The sequence below is a fragment of the Prorops nasuta genome, unplaced genomic scaffold (genome assembly GCF_024137725.1).
Source record: "Prorops nasuta isolate Cenicafe-Biocafe unplaced genomic scaffold, Cenicafe_Pnas_1.2 PNAS00002, whole genome shotgun sequence".
NCBI lineage: Eukaryota > Metazoa > Arthropoda > Insecta > Hymenoptera > Bethylidae > Prorops > Prorops nasuta.
In genome coordinates, this window is record NW_027116799.1 from 8600596 (window position 1) to 8621256 (window position 20661).

General features: G+C 30.4%; 5 protein-coding genes across 9 annotated transcripts; 2 read left to right on the forward strand and 3 right to left on the reverse strand.

Moving 5' to 3' along the window:
• Positions 1-3585: 3585 nt before the first annotated feature.
• LOC136775303 (uncharacterized) lies at positions 3586-6766 on the reverse strand. 5 transcript variants are annotated; one of them, XM_066729970.1, is made up of 7 exons: positions 6507-6760; positions 6130-6360; positions 5556-5991; positions 5186-5466; positions 4855-5108; positions 4618-4789; positions 3590-4556 (listed from the first exon to the last, which is right to left on the reverse strand). In XM_066729970.1, the coding sequence occupies exons 2-7, from the start codon at positions 6156-6158 to the stop codon at positions 4298-4300; spliced, it is 1431 nt and encodes a 476-aa protein (XP_066586067.1). In that variant the 5' UTR covers positions 6159-6360; positions 6507-6760; the 3' UTR covers positions 3590-4297. The 5 variants fall into 5 exon arrangements, with proteins under 5 accessions (XP_066586093.1, XP_066586085.1, XP_066586067.1 ...); XM_066729979.1 differs by having other exon boundaries at positions 6482-6562; XM_066729996.1 differs by having other exon boundaries at positions 3586-4556; positions 4618-4752; positions 4836-5108; positions 6130-6766.
• Positions 6767-7740: 974 nt separating this feature from the next.
• mRpL22 (mitochondrial ribosomal protein L22) lies at positions 7741-9685 on the reverse strand. Its single transcript, XM_066730010.1, has 4 exons — positions 9564-9685; positions 9126-9366; positions 8673-8886; positions 7741-7996 (listed from the first exon to the last, which is right to left on the reverse strand). Exons 2-4 carry the CDS (start codon positions 9357-9359, stop codon positions 7776-7778), a joined length of 669 nt encoding a protein of 222 aa, XP_066586107.1. The 5' UTR covers positions 9360-9366; positions 9564-9685; the 3' UTR covers positions 7741-7775.
• A 487-nt stretch (positions 9686-10172) lies between these two features.
• Herp (Homocysteine-induced endoplasmic reticulum protein) lies at positions 10173-13492 on the forward strand. Its single transcript, XM_066731840.1, has 4 exons — positions 10173-10899; positions 11005-11399; positions 11474-11812; positions 11905-13492. The coding sequence occupies exons 1-4, from the start codon at positions 10762-10764 to the stop codon at positions 12173-12175; spliced, it is 1143 nt and encodes a 380-aa protein (XP_066587937.1). The 5' UTR covers positions 10173-10761; the 3' UTR covers positions 12176-13492.
• Positions 13493-13787: 295 nt separating this feature from the next.
• Positions 13788-15459, forward strand: LOC136779359 (protein C1orf43 homolog). Its single transcript, XM_066736888.1, has 5 exons — positions 13788-14183; positions 14284-14440; positions 14503-14722; positions 14789-15352; positions 15442-15459. Exons 1-4 carry the CDS (start codon positions 14025-14027, stop codon positions 14979-14981), a joined length of 729 nt encoding a protein of 242 aa, XP_066592985.1. The 5' UTR covers positions 13788-14024; the 3' UTR covers positions 14982-15352; positions 15442-15459.
• Positions 15460-15489: 30 nt separating this feature from the next.
• On the reverse strand, positions 15490-20661 carry LOC136779352 (focadhesin). Its single transcript, XM_066736882.1, has 8 exons — positions 19477-20661; positions 19333-19401; positions 19110-19264; positions 18855-19052; positions 18333-18790; positions 16125-18255; positions 15725-16037; positions 15490-15646 (listed from the first exon to the last, which is right to left on the reverse strand). The coding sequence occupies exons 1-8, from the start codon at positions 19528-19530 to the stop codon at positions 15494-15496; spliced, it is 3531 nt and encodes a 1176-aa protein (XP_066592979.1). The 5' UTR covers positions 19531-20661; the 3' UTR covers positions 15490-15493.

Below are 20661 nucleotides of genomic sequence, written 5' to 3' on the forward strand. Positions count from 1 at the left end.
CACACTGTCAGTTAGTTTATGAAAGGGAAAGAGTAATCTTATAAGAATATTTAATAACGCATAGATTAATGGGAAGATTGAGTTTTTTCTCTTGCTGTATTCTTTAACGAGATATGGAATTTAGCATGTTGGAAACTGAAACGATCAAGGGGGGGGGGGGGGGAGAAGGATGGGAGCTGACAGGACAGAAATGAAATATGTATATATATACATCGTGAACACCGTGTCATTGGCATATTTTTAATCGGTGCCTCGTATTTTTAAGAATGTTTCGTGAACAAAGACGAAGGGGTTGCGTGTGCTTTTAATTTAGAAGAATTAATTGGAAGAGGCAGAGACACGTGGGGGTGGGAGCTGTCAATTGAGAAACGTCAGTGAACGAGTGGATAAAGTATATGGATCGGTTTTACCCTTCGAGAGTTCGCAACATAGTGTTGCTAAAAATTTATATTCTGGAATAATTTAACGAGAATAACTTATTCCATTCGCAAACTATCACAGTCCGTGATAAATTTGTGTGCAACTTTGTGAAAAACCATACGTATATATATAGCGAAGGCCCTTTAAGCTCGGAAAGCTTTCTAAAAACGAGTTGGTGGTTTTTATTGATTGTGGAAAATAACTAACGGGAGGTAGAGGCCCATGGAGAGAGAAATTCTTTTAATTTGCTGCTCGCGTTTAAATTTTTAAAGCGGAACGTCAACCGAGGGACAATATATCCATGCCACTCACAGTCTCATGGTTTTTACATGGCTCAATCCCGAAACAAAATTGACTTTTATCACTTGCGCTTTTACATTCGTGTTGTTAAGTCATAATATGATAAATTGAATCGTTTATTTTTAGATAATTAAATGCGATTTATTGTTGGAATTTCTTTCTCCCCCTCCCCCTTATCAGCAGTTAATGAATAAGATTTATGATCTGTTTTTATATTTGCTCGATATTTATTGCAATAACTAAGTTTCCCCGGCGGATTTGCTCGCGTGATCTGTCTGGCAAAACCACCGATATATCAGTCTTTTAAACCTAGCCCAAAGCTCTTATATCTTCATAAATCACGTTTCTCAAAGAAAATCGCTTCATTAGTTTTTGGCTATCTTTATACCTACATGATAGAGAAAGTAAATTATAAAAACAACGTTTGTCCAAGAGATTCAGTATATACTTTACACAGTCGCAAAAAGGGATACTAAAGTTTCTCATTTTATCATTCGCTTACTTAACTACTTAGCGCGCGAGAATCTATCAAGTCTCTTAATTGCTAATTCGTTGAAAATGGTAAAGTGGTTACAGGTGTTTAATTAAATTTCATTCGAGAGAAAAACCAGAAGTGCATCGCGTTACTGCTAAAATAAATGACGTGAAAATGTGCAGAAGGTGGAAAAGTAAAATTGCAGAAATATTTTGTGCTTATTGAGCAAATACTGTGATTTTTTAATCTTAGCAATTACAATTCTTTGGGCTTATAATTTTACTTCTCTGATATTGCGTAAAATTCTGCTCGTAGAAAAATGCTGTAGAAAATTGTTTATTTCTCCAACTATTTGCAAAAGCCTCTTGACTGAAGTGGGTAGTTGAAAAGAGTAACTTTAACGAATAATAACTGTTTCACCAGGAATTTACCAGGAATGTTTAAGCCTATCATTGTAATCTCACGGATGATTTTTATCAAATCCGTAGGTATCTATATCTAGTTTGCAAAATTTACTTTATAGAAAAAATTAAAAATATAAGAGTTTAATAAATATTTACGATTTAAACTAAGAGAGATTGTCAACGTTTTATTTTGTGCTTCGACATTTTAATATACAGAAAGCTTTTTCTTGGTAAACGTGACAAGATATCGTAAGAAGGGAATCGTTTATGTAAAGCAATTTGGTAGTCTAAAAAATAAAATATGTCCTGCGGTGGATACTTTGTGGACGTTATATGGGCCAGGACGCCAGGCCGGTAAGATTTCGAGGGAAAAGAATCAACAGACTTTTTTGAAAGAAATATAAGTAGGGAAAAATCTAGAAAACCTCTCACGTACTCGTCAGCATCAAGCTTTTCCTACCCGCTTCGATAAGCTTTTTCTATTACCCGCTGGCCCACGCACTTCATACTATACACACTGTATTATATAATGCAACTCTGAGCTAGCGCAGAGACTTTTAATTTCATAAAATTTGACAATTTTTAACCTCGCATTAGATAGTTTCCTAAATTATTGAGATTTTTAACTGCATTATAATTGTTCATTTTGCTTTGATAAAAAAAGTTAAATTATTAAATTTAATTTAAATTTAGTTCTAAGCAAATCAATGTACACACCTTATATTATCTGATGCAAATTTGCACCGTAACTTCAACAAACCTGCACTGGCTATCATGTGCTGGGTCGCTAATGAATTAAAGCTCACTTCGTTTAACTTCTGTACTTCTCGATTAAAAATGTACATTTTTAAAAATGTTTCTATTCTCCAAAGTATTAAATACAACGAATATTGATAATCGCTTTAAATTTAATCAACTGCAATATTTCTCTGTTTTAAAAGGTTTTAGCATAATGATGGACAGCTATTAGCTTCGTATAGAAAATGTATCGGAAATGTATAATGGAGATCTCTGGACTGCGATGATATTTCACAGTCGACAGAAGTTGTCTGGAATGCGTAGAGCTCTGCTATGGAATTCGTGATTATTGCACGTTTGTTGTATCATCCACAGCGTTCGTGTAACATTTTTACGCCAAGCTTCTGATCGAATGAAACAAATTATTCAAGTAGAAGTAATCGTTAATGAAACTGAATACTCAATCTAGCTATATACTCTGCAATTTAGTTTTTTTCTAATCTTACGTGTATTGAAGAACTCGAAAAAGCCGTCGTATATTATTATTATTATTGATTAATGAAGTCATTTTCAGAAAATCACTGGCAGATTTTATTGATTTTAATCAGTATATATCCTTCTCTATTTTTAAGGTGATCCAAAGAAACATAAGTCTTGTTAAAAGCCGACAAACTTTAATTTACTTAAAAGCTTCTAAAAACTTCGCCTGTTTAAAATTTTTTACGATAACTGTTTCGTAAAAAAAACAACACTCTTAGTTGCTTTCCTTTTTTGTTTCTACAAAAGTTTCAAGCTTTTGAATAATATCTAGTTTAAAAAGTTTCGCTTTACCTGCTATCGGTGGGACTAAGGCAGGAAAATAGTTTATATATATCATTGCTTTGTACCGGAGAAATTAACCAAATGCAAAAATAATAGTTTATTTCGTAAATTAAATTGGAGAAAACTTAAAACGCTTCTTTTTAATTAAATTGATTGTGAATTTTAATAAAATGATTGGTTTCTTTTAATGTCGATACGTGTTATTACAAAATAAATCGCTTCAAATCTCTTAAACTACTAAACACTTAAGTTGATTGCAGCTACGTCTCCCATTCACCATGTAGATTTACCGCAATATTTAAAATCACAGCTATCGGAAAAAAAGTTTACTAACAATAAATACTTTTCAAACCCTTATATACGCTATATTATAATTTTAATATTATTTCTACACATTTTACTTTATTACGAAGTTAATAATCTTCATATGTCTTTAAAAATAATGTAAACCAATTTTTTTGTTTAATTTATTATATTATGTCAAATGTGTTACAACAATCACGCGTATGTGTAAATGTATACCAGTGCATTACAAAAATATATATATATATATATACACACATATTTTACACATAGTGTAGTACAGTAACAAAGATCACATAAAAATTCAGTGGATCACAAATTATGCAAAGCTCGATGCTATGCAAGCTTGGCCAGTATCAGTTACTACACATTAATATTGTTATTAATTATAAACATTTTTATTCTCCATAGTCTTTATCGCTTTATATATTTTGTACGACTTTCGTTATACACAAACATTAAATTTATAACAATTAGGAAATTTACAACACGGACGGTGAGCTTATGCATTTAGAATGCAACAACACGATAGTTTAACAAATATTATATCTAAAAAAAAATATTTCCAAAAAAAGGAAAATTGGTAATACTATTTTATAACATTTAAGGTACGTTGAACCATGATTGTGATATAGCAACACTCTTAGAAATTGACATATAAAATATAGATTGACTTCTTTTGCATAGTATAGCTGCACATATATAAATTTTTGATTACCTTACAAAAACATTAATTATTTCGTAATGAGCATAATAGGATCATGCATACGAGTTATTCTCTTCAAAAAGCTTATTAGATTAAAAGTACTTGAAAACACTTATGAAGCTGAGCTATCTATGCTAATCTTTGATTTATACATGTATCAAAATCCTTTTTCCTTTTCATTTTATTATTAATTGTAGAACCTAAATCCCAACTTCCTGATCGTAGATTTAACCTTGACTCCATAGTGATGTGTTTCCCCTCTATTTCTAAATGATCATTACCATTAATTTGTTCAATATTCGAAGGTGGTGTATTTGACGCACGTCGCGAAATAGGACTTAAAGGTCTTCTGTTACACTGAAGAACAAACGGCGAAGGAACAAATGACCTAAATAAAAAACAATCTTAATATATTACTTTCATATTTAATACTAAAAGAGTTTTATTACCTATTTGCGCTTGGAAGTCGAGAAGTGTCTATCGGAGCAAGTTTAATATTCTTCGGCCAGATGGTCGGATGCACAGGTTCATCCCAGGCAGAACGTACATTAGTCATTCTTATAGTATTTGCTTTTCTTATCGAACTTTTAATACCAGTTTTTATTCGTCTTTCTGCGCATACTTTTATAAAAAAAAATTCATAATAAATATAAATGGTTTTGTAAACAATCTTATCAAATATTTACCTTGCAAAGCATATGGCTCTAAGCATGGTTTTAAATACTTAATTGGTGTAGTTTGTATAGTACGAAAACTTTCCTTTGTTGATACAACAAATGGCACAGGACTTACAATAGTTTTCTGATTAAAAATTGTGCCTAATTTGTTTCTAACAATTGGAGGAGTGTAAAGCTGATCTTTGGTCAAAGATAATACATTATTCGTTGCTAATAAAACATTTTCTGATTTGTTTGATGATGCACATACTTTATCTCTATTTCTGAAAATAAATAAAGTTTAAAATTTTAGTGAAAAAGAAATGGAAGAAAATATAACACTTATATTAATATTTATTACTTATTAGAAAATTTTATTTTTGTGGTATTTTTTGCTATATTTGAGTTTGTTTCTGCATTAAATTGATTAAAGTCATCCAATGAGCTCTTTTCTTCCATATTAGTATTGTTAGATATAGACAAGGAAGTTACTTTTAAAACATCGCTTAATTTATCATTTAAAGAGTTAACTTTACTTTCAGTTTTATGAAATAGCTCAAAATTTACATGATCCAGAAGTATACCAAGAATAATATTAAACTTTCTTCTATGAAGTTTTTGCTTTAATGAACCTTCAGTTTCCTGTGAACAGCGAGACAGATTTTGTTATATTTAAACTGAATTGAAAACTGAGTCTAATCAATCAGAAATTGTATTAAGAAATATATTACCTTTTCAGATACATTATCTAATTTATTTCTTCTTTCAGTTTTCCAATTATTATCAGATATTTCAATTTGATCAGAATTAAAATCATTATATTGACTGTGTTCTTTGCTTAATAATTTTTTTCCAACAATTCTTAAATAAGGTACTTGGGCTCTCCACAATAAACACTCATCCAAAATAGACTTATGAGATGTTTGCTTCTCTTCATCATAAAAAGTTCTTTCAATTGTATTCCATTCTTGAAAAAGTTTCCCCTTTGAAATTTCTTCCAAATCCTCAGACCATGAAACAGATGATGATGGACTTGTTTGAGCCCAGCTTGAACCATTTTTACAAATATTGTAAAAGGTAAAACTATTACTTGTATAATCATTATCCTCATATTCATTTATTTTTAAATGTTGCAGAGATTGGATTTTTTGTGTCTTTGGGTTGTACCTAAAGAAAGAGAAAACATAAGAATAATTATCAATATAAATACACTTTGTATATAGATAAAACGTAACAAAGATTTAAAAACTATTAGCTGTTAGAACTTAACAGAAACCAATTGGCATAATGCAATTAATAACATACGTGGTCCGTTTAGATGATTTTTTATGCATTTCATTATCTTTAAAAGAAGATTATTTGACAGATGCTATGTTGTGTCATATCACACATACATTATATATTTTATTCTGAGAAAACTACGATCTTTCCCATGATTACTGCTTGCAGACATAGTGTTTTATTGATCAATTTGCAACAATCGAGTTTAAACCACGAATCATTTTTATAATTCCTATCAGTCCTACCTGCTCTTACCTATACAAAAATAAATTAAAAGCTTTGTATGACTAAATATATCTCTCTCATAATTTTATGGTTTTTTTAAGAATTAGAGAGAACTCGATCAATTTTAATGATAAAAATTATGTAGTTATACCAACGATACCAAGTGTAATACCAACCAAGTTCAACCAACCGAACCAACCTATGCAATTGCAACCTATCAAATCAAACCTATGCCTGCACAAAATGCACATGCACTAGCGCTACTAGCGGGCATTCTGTCAAATACAAAATGAAACACGAATTTCCCGAATCTGCGTGACTGGCGACTGCGTCTGCGGCGTCTGCGCTATACACTGTTGTTGGTAACCCTGACTGTTAAAGTTTAACACAGTTGTCGATCTGTTAATTTTCTGCTATCTTCTGACCAAATTTTCTTTCTGCCTTTCTTGTCCTGCGTTTGTGGAGCAAGATGGTAAGATAAATTGAATGGCATTTTCAAAATCCAAATAATTCACAGCAATCATAAATACAACATAGCTGTAACTCAATTATTTAGTATTTACAAAGTACATTAAATTGATTTATTTGTTTCAGTCTGCTCACAAAACGTTTATTATTAAACGCAAGCTTGCCAAAAAGTTCAGGCAAAATCGACCAATTCCACAATGGGTCAGAATGCGAACTGGCAACACCATCAGGTTAGTAAATCTATTAATTCGTTAATAATTAATACCGTTTTATCGTTACGATTAAAGAAATACAAAATTTAAATAGATTTTGATAGCACTATTTTTTTTAATTCTTACTCATAAATATTTGTTGAATCATTGTTTTTATGATAATTATAAGTTTATGTACCTGTGAAAAATTTATAGTTATAAATTATTATGTTTAACTTGTAACAGATCTACACACATTTAATAAGTTAATTAATTTACAAGATATTGATATAAAATTAGAATTTTACAATTTTTGCAAGTGTTGCTAAAATTCAAACTGGTAATAATATTAATTATTACAAACAGGAATTTATTAATTGACATCATAATGACCAATTGTTTTATTGGACTGCCAATAAATTTAATGATCTTTCATTGTAAGTCTTACATTTTTGTATACATATAAGAATTTATTTTATTGTTTCAGATATAATGCCAAGAGGCGTCACTGGAGAAGAACCAAGCTAAAGTTATAAATTATTATATTATTTCAACTTTACTTGTATTTTTTATGAACTTAAGTATTTCATATAGAATGAAAATACATTCTTAAGACACATTTAATATACTTATTACTTATGACCTTTGACAAACTACAGATCTTAATTGTTTCTTTTAGTATGAAATACGTATTGACTTTATTTTTTTACTACGAATGGAATAATGCAGGATTGAATCACATACTACTAGCTAAATAACATAATTTATTGAATATTAGTATAATATTTATAAGGTATTTGGTATTTTTCTCATACGCATTTGCTTCATCCAATCTTCCAGCAATTCTTCCTGAGTTTTAGGGTAAGGTAAGTAATAATGTTCAGGTGGTTTGCCCTCCTCTAAGCGAATGAAATAATTTACATATCTGTAGGAGACACGACCAGGCCTCCCTTTTGCATGTCTTCGTATACCATGTACTACGAGACCTTTTAATGCATTTGATTCAGCTATGATTAAGAGAGAAAAGTATATTTGCTACATACTCAAATATATTAAAAAAGTTATAAAAGCTAAACTACTGTGTTAAAAAGAGAAGTTTTAAGTGATAATTTTAATATTTTAAAGTAATTGTAACTTTGCAACATTTGTTCATTGTGAAACATAAAACATAAGATTCGTTCGTGTTACTTACATTTTGTGCACTTTCCATTAAAAATGTATATTATATGTCACATTAAATATATATTCTTAATAAAAAGTGCAGTAAGTGCAAGCAACATGAATTTAGCTATAAAAATGGATAATCAAAGTGCTATTTATATCAAAATTGAGAACCATTAACACATTACAAGCAGGTGCAGGTAGTAGTACCCGTTTCATGGGACTGGTACTAATACCTGTTACTTAATGAATTTAAACATATTTAAAATGAAATAAATAGAAAGCAATTATTTGGTATATAAGATAAGACTATATACTTTGTTGCATACTTGAAATTTTTGAATGAAAACTTTTTTTAAATACTTAAAAGCTCTTTTGCCTGCTAAACATCCTAGTCACGGCTGTTAGACTACCCACTCAAAATGTGTCAATATAAATATTTACGAGTAAGTAAAAACAGGTTACAACAAAAATTGTAGATATGACTTTTATTATTAATGCAGTAGTAAACTCTATACTTACCAACCCATAAATTACTTCTAAATTCCACATTATGCTCTTGAACAGCTAATTCCTGTGCTTCTAAAATTGCATCTTTAATAAAAGCAGCTCCTTTTTGAGGCATGAAACTTAACTGTTTAATGGCCTCATCTACTGTCATGCCTCTTATGAAGCTAGCTATATACCATAACTTTTTTGGACTGTATTTAAAATTTTTTTTTACTAAACAGACAAACTGCAAAAAAATAATTTATATAATAGAAATGATATATGATGTCTTTTATAAAAGAATTTATTGTATTCAACCTAAAATTAATAATAGATATAAAACTTTGCAAGAACTTGTATAATTTTAATTAAAATCCATAGCTGATTATATAAATAACAGTGTACTTCTTAATAGTAAAGCTATTTAAAAAAGACAAATTATTATGTGGCACATTATTTAGAGTTAGAACAATAACAGTTACTTACAGCAGGTCTTCTTTCTTCACCTGGCTTTTGCACTGGAAACATTACATCATTGTATTTCATCCAATGGTAATCTTCCACTTCTTTATTATATTTTTCAATTGTTCTTGACAAATGTATATTACAAATAGGAGTTGCTTCCAACACAGTTTTTCCATTATTTATATTAATTTGCTTCAATACACCAAACTGACTGCCCGAAAGTAAAATCCGTGAATACTGTCTAATTGCTTGCATTTTATACCTTAAAAATGACAAAATAGTGGATTTTTAATAATCAATTTGTATCATCATATATGTATACACAAATATAAATGTAAACATTCTTTGAAACTTCATAACTAATTAAGTTTGACTTTAAATGTATATTAAGATTTAAGGAGAGATTCAAAATTATATATTAGAATAATAATAATAAAACTAAAATAAAATAATATATACCAAAATATTTCAGACTGTAATTTCTAATATAGAGCTCCTCTCCACACATTCACACACCACACAACCTAAAAACTTACCCTAGGGTGCCCTAGGGCCTAGCTGGAATATAGGTTATGTTTTAGTTGACATAGCACTAACTGTGCTAAGAGAAATACTCCATATGATTGGTCATTTTACAAATGCACTGATTAATGGACCAATCGTGTTGAGTATTTTACTTCACGCAATTTTAGCACTATAAACATATACCTATACAGCCATACAATGAAAACAAAAATTAATAGTAGAAATACACCACTTGTAAATGCAAAAAATATTGTTACGGCATTTTTAAATACATTAAAATAATCTAGTTGTAAGAAATTTTTGTTATTTTTGAAAATCACATACCCCCCACTAAACATTTTAAACGTAACCTAGCGCTTAGTTATTGCTGAGTAAATAGGCATCATGATTGGTCAATTCGCTCAATTTGCTTCAGCGCTTACTAAGCGTGCTGAGTGACCCTGAATGCAGCAATTTAATTGCACTACATGGATGGATTGATTAATATGTGTATGTGTGTACATATATTATATACTTATATATATCAGAGCAATCATAGATATGAAGAGAAAACGTATCATATAATTCAGCCAATCATAGAAAGCCAAATACACAATTCTCTGTAAATATCTAAAGAAAGATATTTACATGAGCGTAAGTGTCAGAGTGTGTGTGTTAATGGTTAAAAATTTACACGAATTTCGTGTAGTATTTCTTCATTCTACTCCCTGTTTCTGCGATGTTAGGCTCTTTTAATAGTGGATAAAGTCCTTATGAAACAGTAGCATGAATTTTATTAAGTCAATGTAATCTTTAATAAATTAATAATGTTGTGTTTGAAAAGAGTTATATTATGTGAAAAGAATACCAGACGATAGAAATAAAATTTGGTAATGTAAACAAGACATTAAATTCTTGATAATAAGAAGTATATATACATATATGTATAATATATCATGAATTAGTATAGTGATAAGCTCTCTTTTTAATACTCGGTGATAGACGTAAAAGCATTAGTTGCTTAAAGGTAAAACTGTAATTTAAACGATATTGATATAATTTTAAAAGACCGTATTGGCCTCGGTAATATAATTATTAATATTAAATTAAGCAATTTTAATAATTATTGAAAGTAAAAGATTTGCAAAAAATAATGATGGAAGGCTCTTGTGTTAATTTAATAATTAAAACTCCGACTCAACAAATTAGGGACCAAATTGTGAAGTGTGATATTGAATGGACAGTTGGCCAATTAAAAGACCATTTATCCGAAGTTTACCCAAATAAGCCAGTGAGTGTTATTTATAAATTATCTATTAATATTTATTACTCTATATTTTCTACCAGCTATGACTGTTCTAAAAGAAATATTTAATTACATAAATGCATATTTTAGGAGAAACAAGCCCAAAAATTGATATACTCTGGTAGGCTGCTAAGCGATTCTACTTGTTTAAAGGATGTCTTAAGACATAGTGATGACTTTGATGAGCAATTCTATATTGTTCATTTAGTTTGTGCTTCTCAAAAGTCTAGTATACAAAATTTACCTATGGAGGATAGTGATAAAATAGAAAATTTCAATATGCTGTCAAATTCAAGAGAAGCAAGTACCAGTGCTACTGCAAGTAATGTGCTGCCACAACCAAATCAAGATAATAATGAAGCACATATGGAATATATGGCTAACCAATTACCCTCGCAGCAATTACATTTTGAACCACAAAATAATCAACAAATGGTTTGGATGCAACAAGCATATTCTTATTATCTTACACAGTACATGCAGCTGTATGAATATTTCTTCATAAATTTTGAATTTCTTTTAATGTTTTTGACATTTTATTGGTAAAATATATTTCTAGCATGGCTGCTCAAGGAATACAATTGCAATCTACTATTCCTTATGTTCAGCAAATGAATGTTAATACAACTGACTCAGTTCCAAATGCATATGTGAACAATCAAGATAATAATAATAATAATGTTGACGATGATCTACAACAACCGGGAGCTCAGGATCAAGGTGAAATTAATGTAGGAAACAATCATAATGCTTTGGATGATGCTGCAGGATTTAACCGTGACTGGCTAGATTTTTTCTACATGTTATCCAGAATAATCGTTCTCTTTAGTATAGTATATTTTTATTCATCACCTTTAAGATTTCTGATTGTTACATTTCTGGGATTTGCAATGTATTTGTAAGTATACGTTTTCTCTAATGCATCAAACAGAAAGATAAAACTATATGAATTCTATAAATCTATATTATAAAATATTCTATTAAATATAGATATCAGGGTGGATTCTTTAGAGTACAACAAATATTATTGGCAGAAAATAACAATGGCCGTGCAGAAAATAATCAAATGATACAGAATGAAGCAGCTGGCCAAGCACCACCATTACAACCGAATGGACAAGATCCAGTTGTACAACCAGAAGCAAGAACAAATGCCAATGAAGAACCAGAAGAAGAACGACCTGGAGCTTTAGCATTTACATGGACCTTTTTTAGTTCATTCTTTGCTTCTCTCATTCCAGAACAACCAAATGTTATATAATTTTGCTTGTAATTAATCAGATTCTGATATACACTAGTTTGTTCTTTCTTTAAAAAATATTATGCTATACCAAAAAGCCTAAAGGGGTGGTCTCTCACTGCATATAAATTTAGACATTTCAGATTCAATAAAATTTAGTGTAAGTAATATAATTATTTAAGTATTTTATCAGTAAAATTTGTACAGTGCTTGGAATGGTAATATTTTTTTTAGTTAAAGTGGGCATAAAATAAATATAATCACATGCAGTACTGTACATAAGTAAGCTTACTTTAAATTTGTAACTAATTTTTGGTTGAAATTTTTAATTGTTATCAATTTTATATGGACGCTTTCACTTTTTCGAGATTCCACATTAGATTAAGTGCTCTTCAAGTTCCATAGAGATTTTAAAAATATTAATATAAAAGAATGCATTAGGAGGCTACCTCATAATTATTAACAAGATATGAAAACTAATAAAAGGGTATATTACAATTTTTTTGTAAAACAACTAATTGCTTTTTGTGGTATATTGCGATATCTACAATTTTCTGTATGATATACATTTTTTATGTTTCTAGTTTATATAAGGAACTACAAGCAAGGTTATAGGGCCTAGTGCACACCAACACAATGACAATGAAGTGAAATGTATAATTATATACGTGTATACGCATAAGTTACCCTAAAAATGATAAAATTTTCCGATAGAGAGTGCTATTAATGTGCATATGCATTATTCACCATTCTCTGACTTTTACGACATTGTGTTAGTATGCAACAAGCCTGTACTATGTATATAAAGGCTTTGAATGTTAGACATAAAACCATATGCCTAAAACTTGTAAAGTTTTAAATAATGTAATATAGAAAATGTGAAATTAAATGTTTTCTGTTAGAGCAATAATTGCTATAAGTAAAGATCAAAGAAGCGCTGTGATGTGATTATTAAATTATATACTTCTGGAGCGCGTCCTGACACAATGGCCAGCATTCTATAATACATTCAATTAAGAAGAGCTATAACAGTGTAAACGGAAACTGATATGAACAGGTCGAATCAAGTGACACGGTACACGGTACACGATACTGTCTCGACGGAAAATATATAAAAATTTTACTACCTTCGAGACATTATCTTATGTAGCAACTTCTTATATATATATATCTATATATATATATATATACATTGTAGTGATTAAAATTCATAAACTCACACTTATGCAATAAATAAAAAAGTATGTATATTTTATGTGTGTTATTCCAAATGATTCCATGGAGTTATTTGTGTTGCTAATTTGTAATGTTCTTATCTCGTACATTAATAAAATTAGATTAAATATAAAAAATAGATTGTCATAAAATCAAACCCTTGGTAACTTTACATATTATAACAGACATTGATTAAAAATTGAAATATTATCGAGTTCGGTTTTAAACAATTTAAAAGTATTATAAGATTAAGACTTAATTTTTTTTCTAGTAAAATTTGAAAATTGTAGAGAAGGCAATACAAAATTCAATACAATAAATTTTCAAGTTTTACCAAAATATTTTCTAATAGATGGAAAGACTAGCCCATAGTGGATAAAGTGGATTCTGTGGATTAGTGTGCCATTCCAGTGTATTCCAGTGCCACTGGCCCTAGTAAAGTGACTGGCCAAGTGGTCACCGTCAGTGTCCACTGCCCAGTGGTAGGCCTGCTGCCACTCGCCAGCCGCCGTGACGTTGACAGCTGTGTATGTACTGTGTAGTGCCTGCTGTGCCTGTGCACCTGCACACTGCACAGTGCAAACAGCTGACCTCCTGACAGAGGTGTTGCGTGTTGCGTGCACACCTCAACTGGACTTATTGACATACTACAAAAATGACGGAGGAATTATCCGGTGTGACAATAGTAATATTTATAGCAGCAGGAGTATTAACAATATTTCTATTGTTCATATTTGCAAAGAGACAAATAATGCGATTTGCATTACGATCGCGTCGAGGTCCTCATGTTCCTATAGGTCACGATGCTAAAAAGGTAACTCTTTGAGGTTAAACACTGATATCTCTATCTATATTAAGCAGTAAAACATAATTATATTTAGGTACAATTGTTATACTTTGAATTTTTTGTTTAGTCCTTAAAGAAGGAAATAGAAAGGCGCATAGAAGTTATACCACGAATTCAGTATGATCCTGTACTTATAAGTGATTCAAGGTATATTTTAACTCCTGGGAGTCAAATACCACCTCATTATTATCGTTTAAAAGCCGTCGACGATGTTAAAACTTTAGGTGAGTTATTGTCGTGTCTTACTTGCTATTCATCAATCATACTTATGTTTTTATTTATATAGAATTAGAAATAATGCGTTATGACAGTTGTTTAAAAAGACATCCTTCAGAGAATTTAAGAGCCTACTTACTCACAACACTAGCTACTCCATTAAATGGAAGCGGTCAGCGTTTAATTCATCAATTTTGTGACTTATACGAGCATGCTAGACATGACCCAACTGAATTTGGAGAAGATGAATACCAAGTGTATACTCGGCTATTTCTTAAATTAATGGATGCGTATGTAATGTTTCTTCACTATTATATTCTCTCACTCATTCCTCTAATTCCTTTTTCTTGTTACAGAGCTAGACTTTTAAAATCATATCCAAGTAGCAGAAAATCTAGTCCAAGCCGTACACCAATAAAGAAAAACATTGAAACAAAAAGAAATATTTTGGAGCCCAAAATGAGGCCACCGGAGGAACAAATATTAACTGGTTCAAGACCAAATACTTTAACAGTAATGACATTAGATAATAGCGAGACATCTGTTTAGCATTATGATTGTCGTCACATACAACATATGTGACGCAAAAACAATGAATCTAATCATGAAGAGTGCACAAGTCATTATTATAAATATAAAGTGAAATGTATTTATGCCTTTGTAATTCATAATTCGATACATGTCAAAGTATTTTGGGTAAATAACAAAAGACATGTACATATCTAAAAATTGTATTTTGTATCTTATAGGACATATTGAAATGAAAACTCTTTTAAAAAAAGATACATTTGAGTAAACTATGAATCACTGCTTATATTGAAAATGAGTATGTAATATTTTATTGAAGAGATTTAATAACTATGTATTATGTAATTATAAGATTTACTTCAACACTTCTATGTAAATATTTTTATGTCAAGGTATATATAGAATGTAGTATATTTTCTATCAATACAACAGTATCAGTCAATAATGGAGCAATAAAAATATAAATTTTTCTTACTTGTAGGAAGCAAATTATTTATTATAATTACATAAAAAAATATGAGTATATACTGTTCTTAACAGGATTCATTATATTTAATGGATAATACATCAAGCCATTCATTTTTATAAGCCGCTTCGTGTCTTAATGTTCTTAGTGATCTATGAAATGCGGTTTTGTATACATCAGATACAAAAGTTGTATTCATGATACGCAGCCATTTTATCACCTAAAACAATTTTAAGTAGAAACACTGTTTGTTTTTATAAGAAATCTATGTGCAAATTAATGCAGAGTGAAAAAGTACCTGGGACATATTTTCCTTCCAAACCTGTTTTTCGGACAGAGTGATGAAAGCTAAGGGTAACAACCTTGTCCTGGTATCAACTGATGTAATAATTGATTCTTTCTCTATTAACAAACAATCTAAATTAGATAAGCTAATAATTGAGACAAAAAGGAGATCACAATAAAATTCTAATTGTTTTCCTTCTGGAGATGCTTCTTTAATTTTTTCTTGTATGCGAAACATAAAATCCAGTGTCCACCTTATTCTGGTCAATTCTGAATTAACATTTGATCTCATCCTTGGTATACTTTCTAATAAAAGTATTTGCATCCTACCAAATGATTATTTAATTAATAACTTGATAAATATATTTAACAGTTTTATCTTGTTTCTCTTATTAACACACAACAGAACTTACTCTGGCAAGGTAATGCACGCATCAATAATTTCATTGATCTGAGGCAGTGACAATGTAAATGTACTAATAAATATGGCATTTCTTAATTTCAATGGTAATATTTCCCACCACAAGCTTGGTGTTATAATCTTTTCTTTTTGCATGCTTGAGATTTCTTGAAAAGCAATAATATATGGTTCCATATCTTCAAAAGATATTGTCATTCTATCAAACAGCGTCTCCAAATTATTCGCCAGCATGAGACGAGCTTCACTAAGAATCTGAGTATCCTTCAAAGTTGTGGTAAATGAAATCATTATTCTCTTAAATATTTGAATAGCATCCTCATTACCGAGATTCATGTTTTCGACTGTGTGATTCAATATTGCTTCCAAAAAGACTTTAAGATCATCTATACATTCACTTGAGTAACACAGATACTGTAAATTTTGTAGTACTTCTAAAAAGTCCTTGTTTTGCATTAATTGAGGTAAATTTTGCTGATCCCTATATGTAGCTAAATAATTTTTCGTTAAATTCTTCGCTGAAATTGATGTCGATGCGTGTCGCGACATTATGAAAAGGCTATATTTTTTTGTGGCTACAGATAACTGGCTAAGCTTATTCAAGAAATCCCATTTAATGTTTGGTAAAGGTTTAGTAAAAGTATAGGCAAAAATTCGCAAACATTCCGTCACAACTTTATCGGTCTCCGGTCCGAATTTCTCGCTTAATCTTAAAGATTCGCCGACTGCTCTAATAACGCTATTTTCCGATAAATATTTATAGTCGTATGGTTCACCTCGAGGACATTTGTACATACTAGAATGAAACTGCTCTAATTCTTCCTTTATAAAGTCTATCAAAATATCTCCTGCACAAGAAACCAAAGGTCTACCAATTTTCTTTAACATGGTAATCCAACAAGTTCCAGGAACGCTTGTATTTTCCTTAGAAATCAAACTTACGTTAAGATCGGACTTATATTCAAAAGGCATAGTGCTTAATAAGAAGAATTGTTTGCGATAATTTTTCAATGCTTTCAAAGCTGATTCAATGACTTGAGAGTCATTCGACGTAGTCACGTATGTCCAGAGTTTCTCCATAACATCGTTTATCAATAAAATATATTTGTCATTGCTGTAAGTTAGAATTGATGGAATCTCACCGCAAAACTCACAAAAGCTTTCCAAAACTATCCTTCTAGTCTCGTTTTTCATTTTTGGAGCAATTATTCTCCAGGTCGAATTAATTTCTATTACAGTAGATTTACAAAGGGCCGTTATACTCTTGACCGCGAGAGCAGAAGCTGCAGCACCATTCGTATCTACGCAAACGTTCAAAATGTGATTTATTATTGGAACTAATTCTTTACTATGTGCTGGATAAGTATTGCAAATATGCAGAGCCGCTTTTGCACAAATTGTATTAGTTTGCCATGAATTATCACTCTTAATACATTCAGTTATCATGTTATAAATCTGCTCGAAAAACTGATACTGATTTTTCTCCATTGCTCGCATTAGAAGTTCTATCGTCAAATACATCAAAGGATGTTTATTACTATTCAGCATTAATTCGAAAGTGTGTATGATGATTTGTGTATTCTCTTTGACGATTGCCAATTCTGGTAAAGCAAGCAATAATTGATGCAACAATCTGCTATCGACTGAATTTGTTAATTTGTATAAAATGAGTGATAGCATGTGCGATGCAAAGTCGTAAGGACGTTCTTTTGCGATTTCTGTAAGGATTTTGCAGATTTTTACTGTTATTTCGATATCTGTACTGCTTAAAAATATTCCACATAAAATAGATCGACATCTGTCTCTAATATCGATAGATGTACTTTGAATGTTGTTTAACCAAATCAAGACTTCATCCTGCTTCCAGGTGCACATTAAGCGATTAAATTCCATATAAAATTGAATTTGGGGATTCGTACAAAATAGTGCAAGACATGTTCTGTTTAAGAATGTTGGTCTTGTAGAACCTTGCAAGTCACCCACTTTAACATCGTTAATTAAGTCTTTAATCATATCTGTAGTTTCACTACACAATAAAGATGGATAGGCTACCCATTTTAATAAGGAAGCTGCTAAAGCATTCAGTATCACATTGCTACAGGATAATTTATCAATTATGATTGAACCTGGAATTAGAGTTAAGTGAATTAATCAGCACGTGGAAGAAATATTAACTTGTTTCTTTTACATAAAATATGCATACAAACAGAAGTGATGTGATGCAAGTAAGGAGCAGGACATATTAAAATTACTTCTGACATGAGGCCTAGTATAATAGAACCTGCATTTTTATCACAGTAGTCAAGAAGCTTCTGTAAAGTTTGTATATTTGTTTGTGGACTGTAGCCTACTTCAAGAAGCTGTATGTTTAATGCTGAGAGTAGTACTGCTAAAATTGTACAGAACTCTTTATCTTTCATAGGCATTTTGAGTATCTTCCTCGCTAAAACTAGAATTTTATAATTCGTATCTATACAAGAATTTTCTTTTACTTGTAGCCACTGTAAAATCTCCAATTGAAGCTCTTGCGTGTCATTAGTATTGATTATAAGATTCCAAAGTTGTTGTTTGCAACAATCGTCTACAATAGATGGATGAAAAGGATCGCAAAGAACATATAAAAGTACTGGACGTAATATCTCACATCTATTCTCTTTTACTCTGAAAAATATATATGAATTTAATGTATACATAAATATGAATTTGTAGTATGTAATATTCATACGTTTTATTAGGATGCTTAAATATAAAATGTATTTCATTGAATATGTGCTTCCAACAATGTTTCCCATATTTTAAAATCTGTATTAAAGGATGGGCATGGAAAGTATACTTGTTTTCTTTAGAAATAGAAAATGATTCCATTATCAATAACTGACTTATGGCTCCAATTATTGATACTTCTGTGATTTCATTAGAATTTCTACAAAAGTAAAATGTTTATTACTGAAACATATATTACTTGAGTTTTAGAGAGTACCTTGAAGAGCGAAGACAAGATATAAATGAAAACATAAGCGTTGAAGTGGGTACCAAGCCATTTTGTGCTAGAATGACAAGCGCTTGGTTTGCAGAAACGCAGAGTGCAGGTACATCGCTTTGACAGTTAGATACGAGTAGTTTATATTCTTGCATCTTTAAACAAAAATAGGTAATTTAGTTTCAATGATGATATATTGCCTTTTGGAATATTGTAGCAATACCTGCAAGACATCAAGATTCTCTGTAATTTCATATTTCTTATTTATTATTTGAAGAAGTGTTGATATTGCCTGTAAAATTTAAATATAAGTATTCCTACAAAGGTTAAGGATAAGGTGTTTTATAAGATAAGATAATTGACTTACATGTGATATAAGAACTGGATTTTTAGTTTTAAGCTTATATTCAATTTCATCCATGTTTCTCCAGTGAAATTAAACTTTGCTCGATGTAGATTTAATTTTCAATTTTATTGTATACAAAAACTAGAATCATAACCTATGAACTGTTTAATTCAAATGACATTTAAGATTCACCGCTGGGCTTTTGAATGTTTCAATGCTTTGTTATTAGAAATATAGGCAATTATTTGGCAAATAGCTATACTCAGTTTAATTGACAGGACGTTTCTTGCTTATATAGTATATAGTCAATATAAGCGCATAATTATATACGCACATATAAGTACGATAGGTGTGTAAGTTCACGCCGGCACTGCCTTATGCTCGTAACAGTTTAAACAGGAATTGGACGTTTGGACAGAATATTTGTCGGATAAAATTATTTCATAAAACAGTTTAATTATCTATCATTACAATATAATAGGCACATTCACACATTAAATACACTGTTTATAATAGTATATTTATGGTTTATTCTTAACCGTAGACGAGACGCTTCACCCTCGTCATCTTCACTATCCCCATCATTCACGCGTTGCATAAAACACTTCACTGCACTCGTATATATTAATTTTATTTCCTAGATAAACACTCTGATATTATTTTTATTAATGTTTAAACAACGAATGTCCTACACAAATATTAAAGATTAAATTTTTTCATTTGATTCAGTTTAGCTCGTTGAATGTAATTGTGATAGCGGGCTCATTTTGTGTATTCGTCGAAGGCAATAAAATCATTGCTCGTTTAAGTATAGTCAATAGCATTTAATTTTTCTTATTTAGTCCATCGACGTTACCATACGACCAAATTTAAATTAACGTATAGAACACAGACCGGAACAAATCGTAACATGATAAAAAATTTATTCACATAATTCAAGTTTGCTGCAAAGCTACAAATTTTTAATAATTACTGTAGATAAGCTTTATCATGCTTTATCTATTTAAATCGTGTTGCCATTATAGGCTTAGAAAAGGATCAAAATGTCATAATTTAACCAGGTCTCCCCTACAGTATCAATATTACTCTCTCTCTCTCTCTATTTGTGTTATTTGTAGATTTGAGCACTGGTGATTATCAATAACAGTTCTATGATAGGAAGAGCACCAAAACAAATTCCCGCACTTATTGTCACTAACTGGTCTC

What these genes read in the sequence shown, in the direction of transcription:
- LOC136775303 (XM_066729970.1), bottom strand. Translation starts at nt 6,158, where the DNA reads ATGCATAAAAAATCATCTAAACGGACCAC. An exon ending in AAAATAAAATTTTCTAATAA is followed by an intron (nt 5,109 to 5,185) that starts GTAATAAATATT and finishes ATTTATTTTCAG; the next exon opens with AAATAGAGATAAAGTATGTG. An exon ending in AGAGCCATATGCTTTGCAAG is followed by an intron (nt 4,790 to 4,854) that starts GTAAATATTTGA and finishes TTTTTATAAAAG; the next exon opens with TATGCGCAGAAAGACGAATA.
- mRpL22 (XM_066730010.1), bottom strand. Translation starts at nt 9,359, where the DNA reads ATGCAAGCAATTAGACAGTATTCACGGATTTTACTTTCGGGCAGTCAG. An exon ending in GTGAAGAAAGAAGACCTGCT is followed by an intron (nt 8,887 to 9,125) that starts GTAAGTAACTGT and finishes ATTTTTTTGCAG; the next exon opens with TTTGTCTGTTTAGTAAAAAA. An exon ending in TAGAAGTAATTTATGGGTTG is followed by an intron (nt 7,997 to 8,672) that starts GTAAGTATAGAG and finishes TCTTAATCATAG; the next exon opens with CTGAATCAAATGCATTAAAA.
- Herp (XM_066731840.1), top strand. Translation starts at nt 10,762, where the DNA reads ATGATGGAAGGCTCTTGTGTTAATTTAATAATTAAAACTCCGACTCAA. An exon ending in AAGTTTACCCAAATAAGCCA is followed by an intron (nt 10,900 to 11,004) that starts GTGAGTGTTATT and finishes TGCATATTTTAG; the next exon opens with GAGAAACAAGCCCAAAAATT. An exon ending in CTGGGATTTGCAATGTATTT is followed by an intron (nt 11,813 to 11,904) that starts GTAAGTATACGT and finishes TATTAAATATAG; the next exon opens with ATATCAGGGTGGATTCTTTA.
- LOC136779359 (XM_066736888.1), top strand. Translation starts at nt 14,025, where the DNA reads ATGACGGAGGAATTATCCGGTGTGACAATAGTAATATTTATAGCAGCA. An exon ending in TAGGTCACGATGCTAAAAAG is followed by an intron (nt 14,184 to 14,283) that starts GTAACTCTTTGA and finishes TTTTTTGTTTAG; the next exon opens with TCCTTAAAGAAGGAAATAGA. An exon ending in CGACGATGTTAAAACTTTAG is followed by an intron (nt 14,441 to 14,502) that starts GTGAGTTATTGT and finishes TTATTTATATAG; the next exon opens with AATTAGAAATAATGCGTTAT.
- LOC136779352 (XM_066736882.1), bottom strand. Translation starts at nt 19,530, where the DNA reads ATGGATGAAATTGAATATAAGCTTAAAACTAAAAATCCAGTTCTTATA. An exon ending in ATCCAGTTCTTATATCACAT is followed by an intron (nt 19,402 to 19,476) that starts GTAAGTCAATTA and finishes TAAATTTTACAG; the next exon opens with GCAATATCAACACTTCTTCA. An exon ending in AGAATCTTGATGTCTTGCAG is followed by an intron (nt 19,265 to 19,332) that starts GTATTGCTACAA and finishes TTTTGTTTAAAG; the next exon opens with ATGCAAGAATATAAACTACT.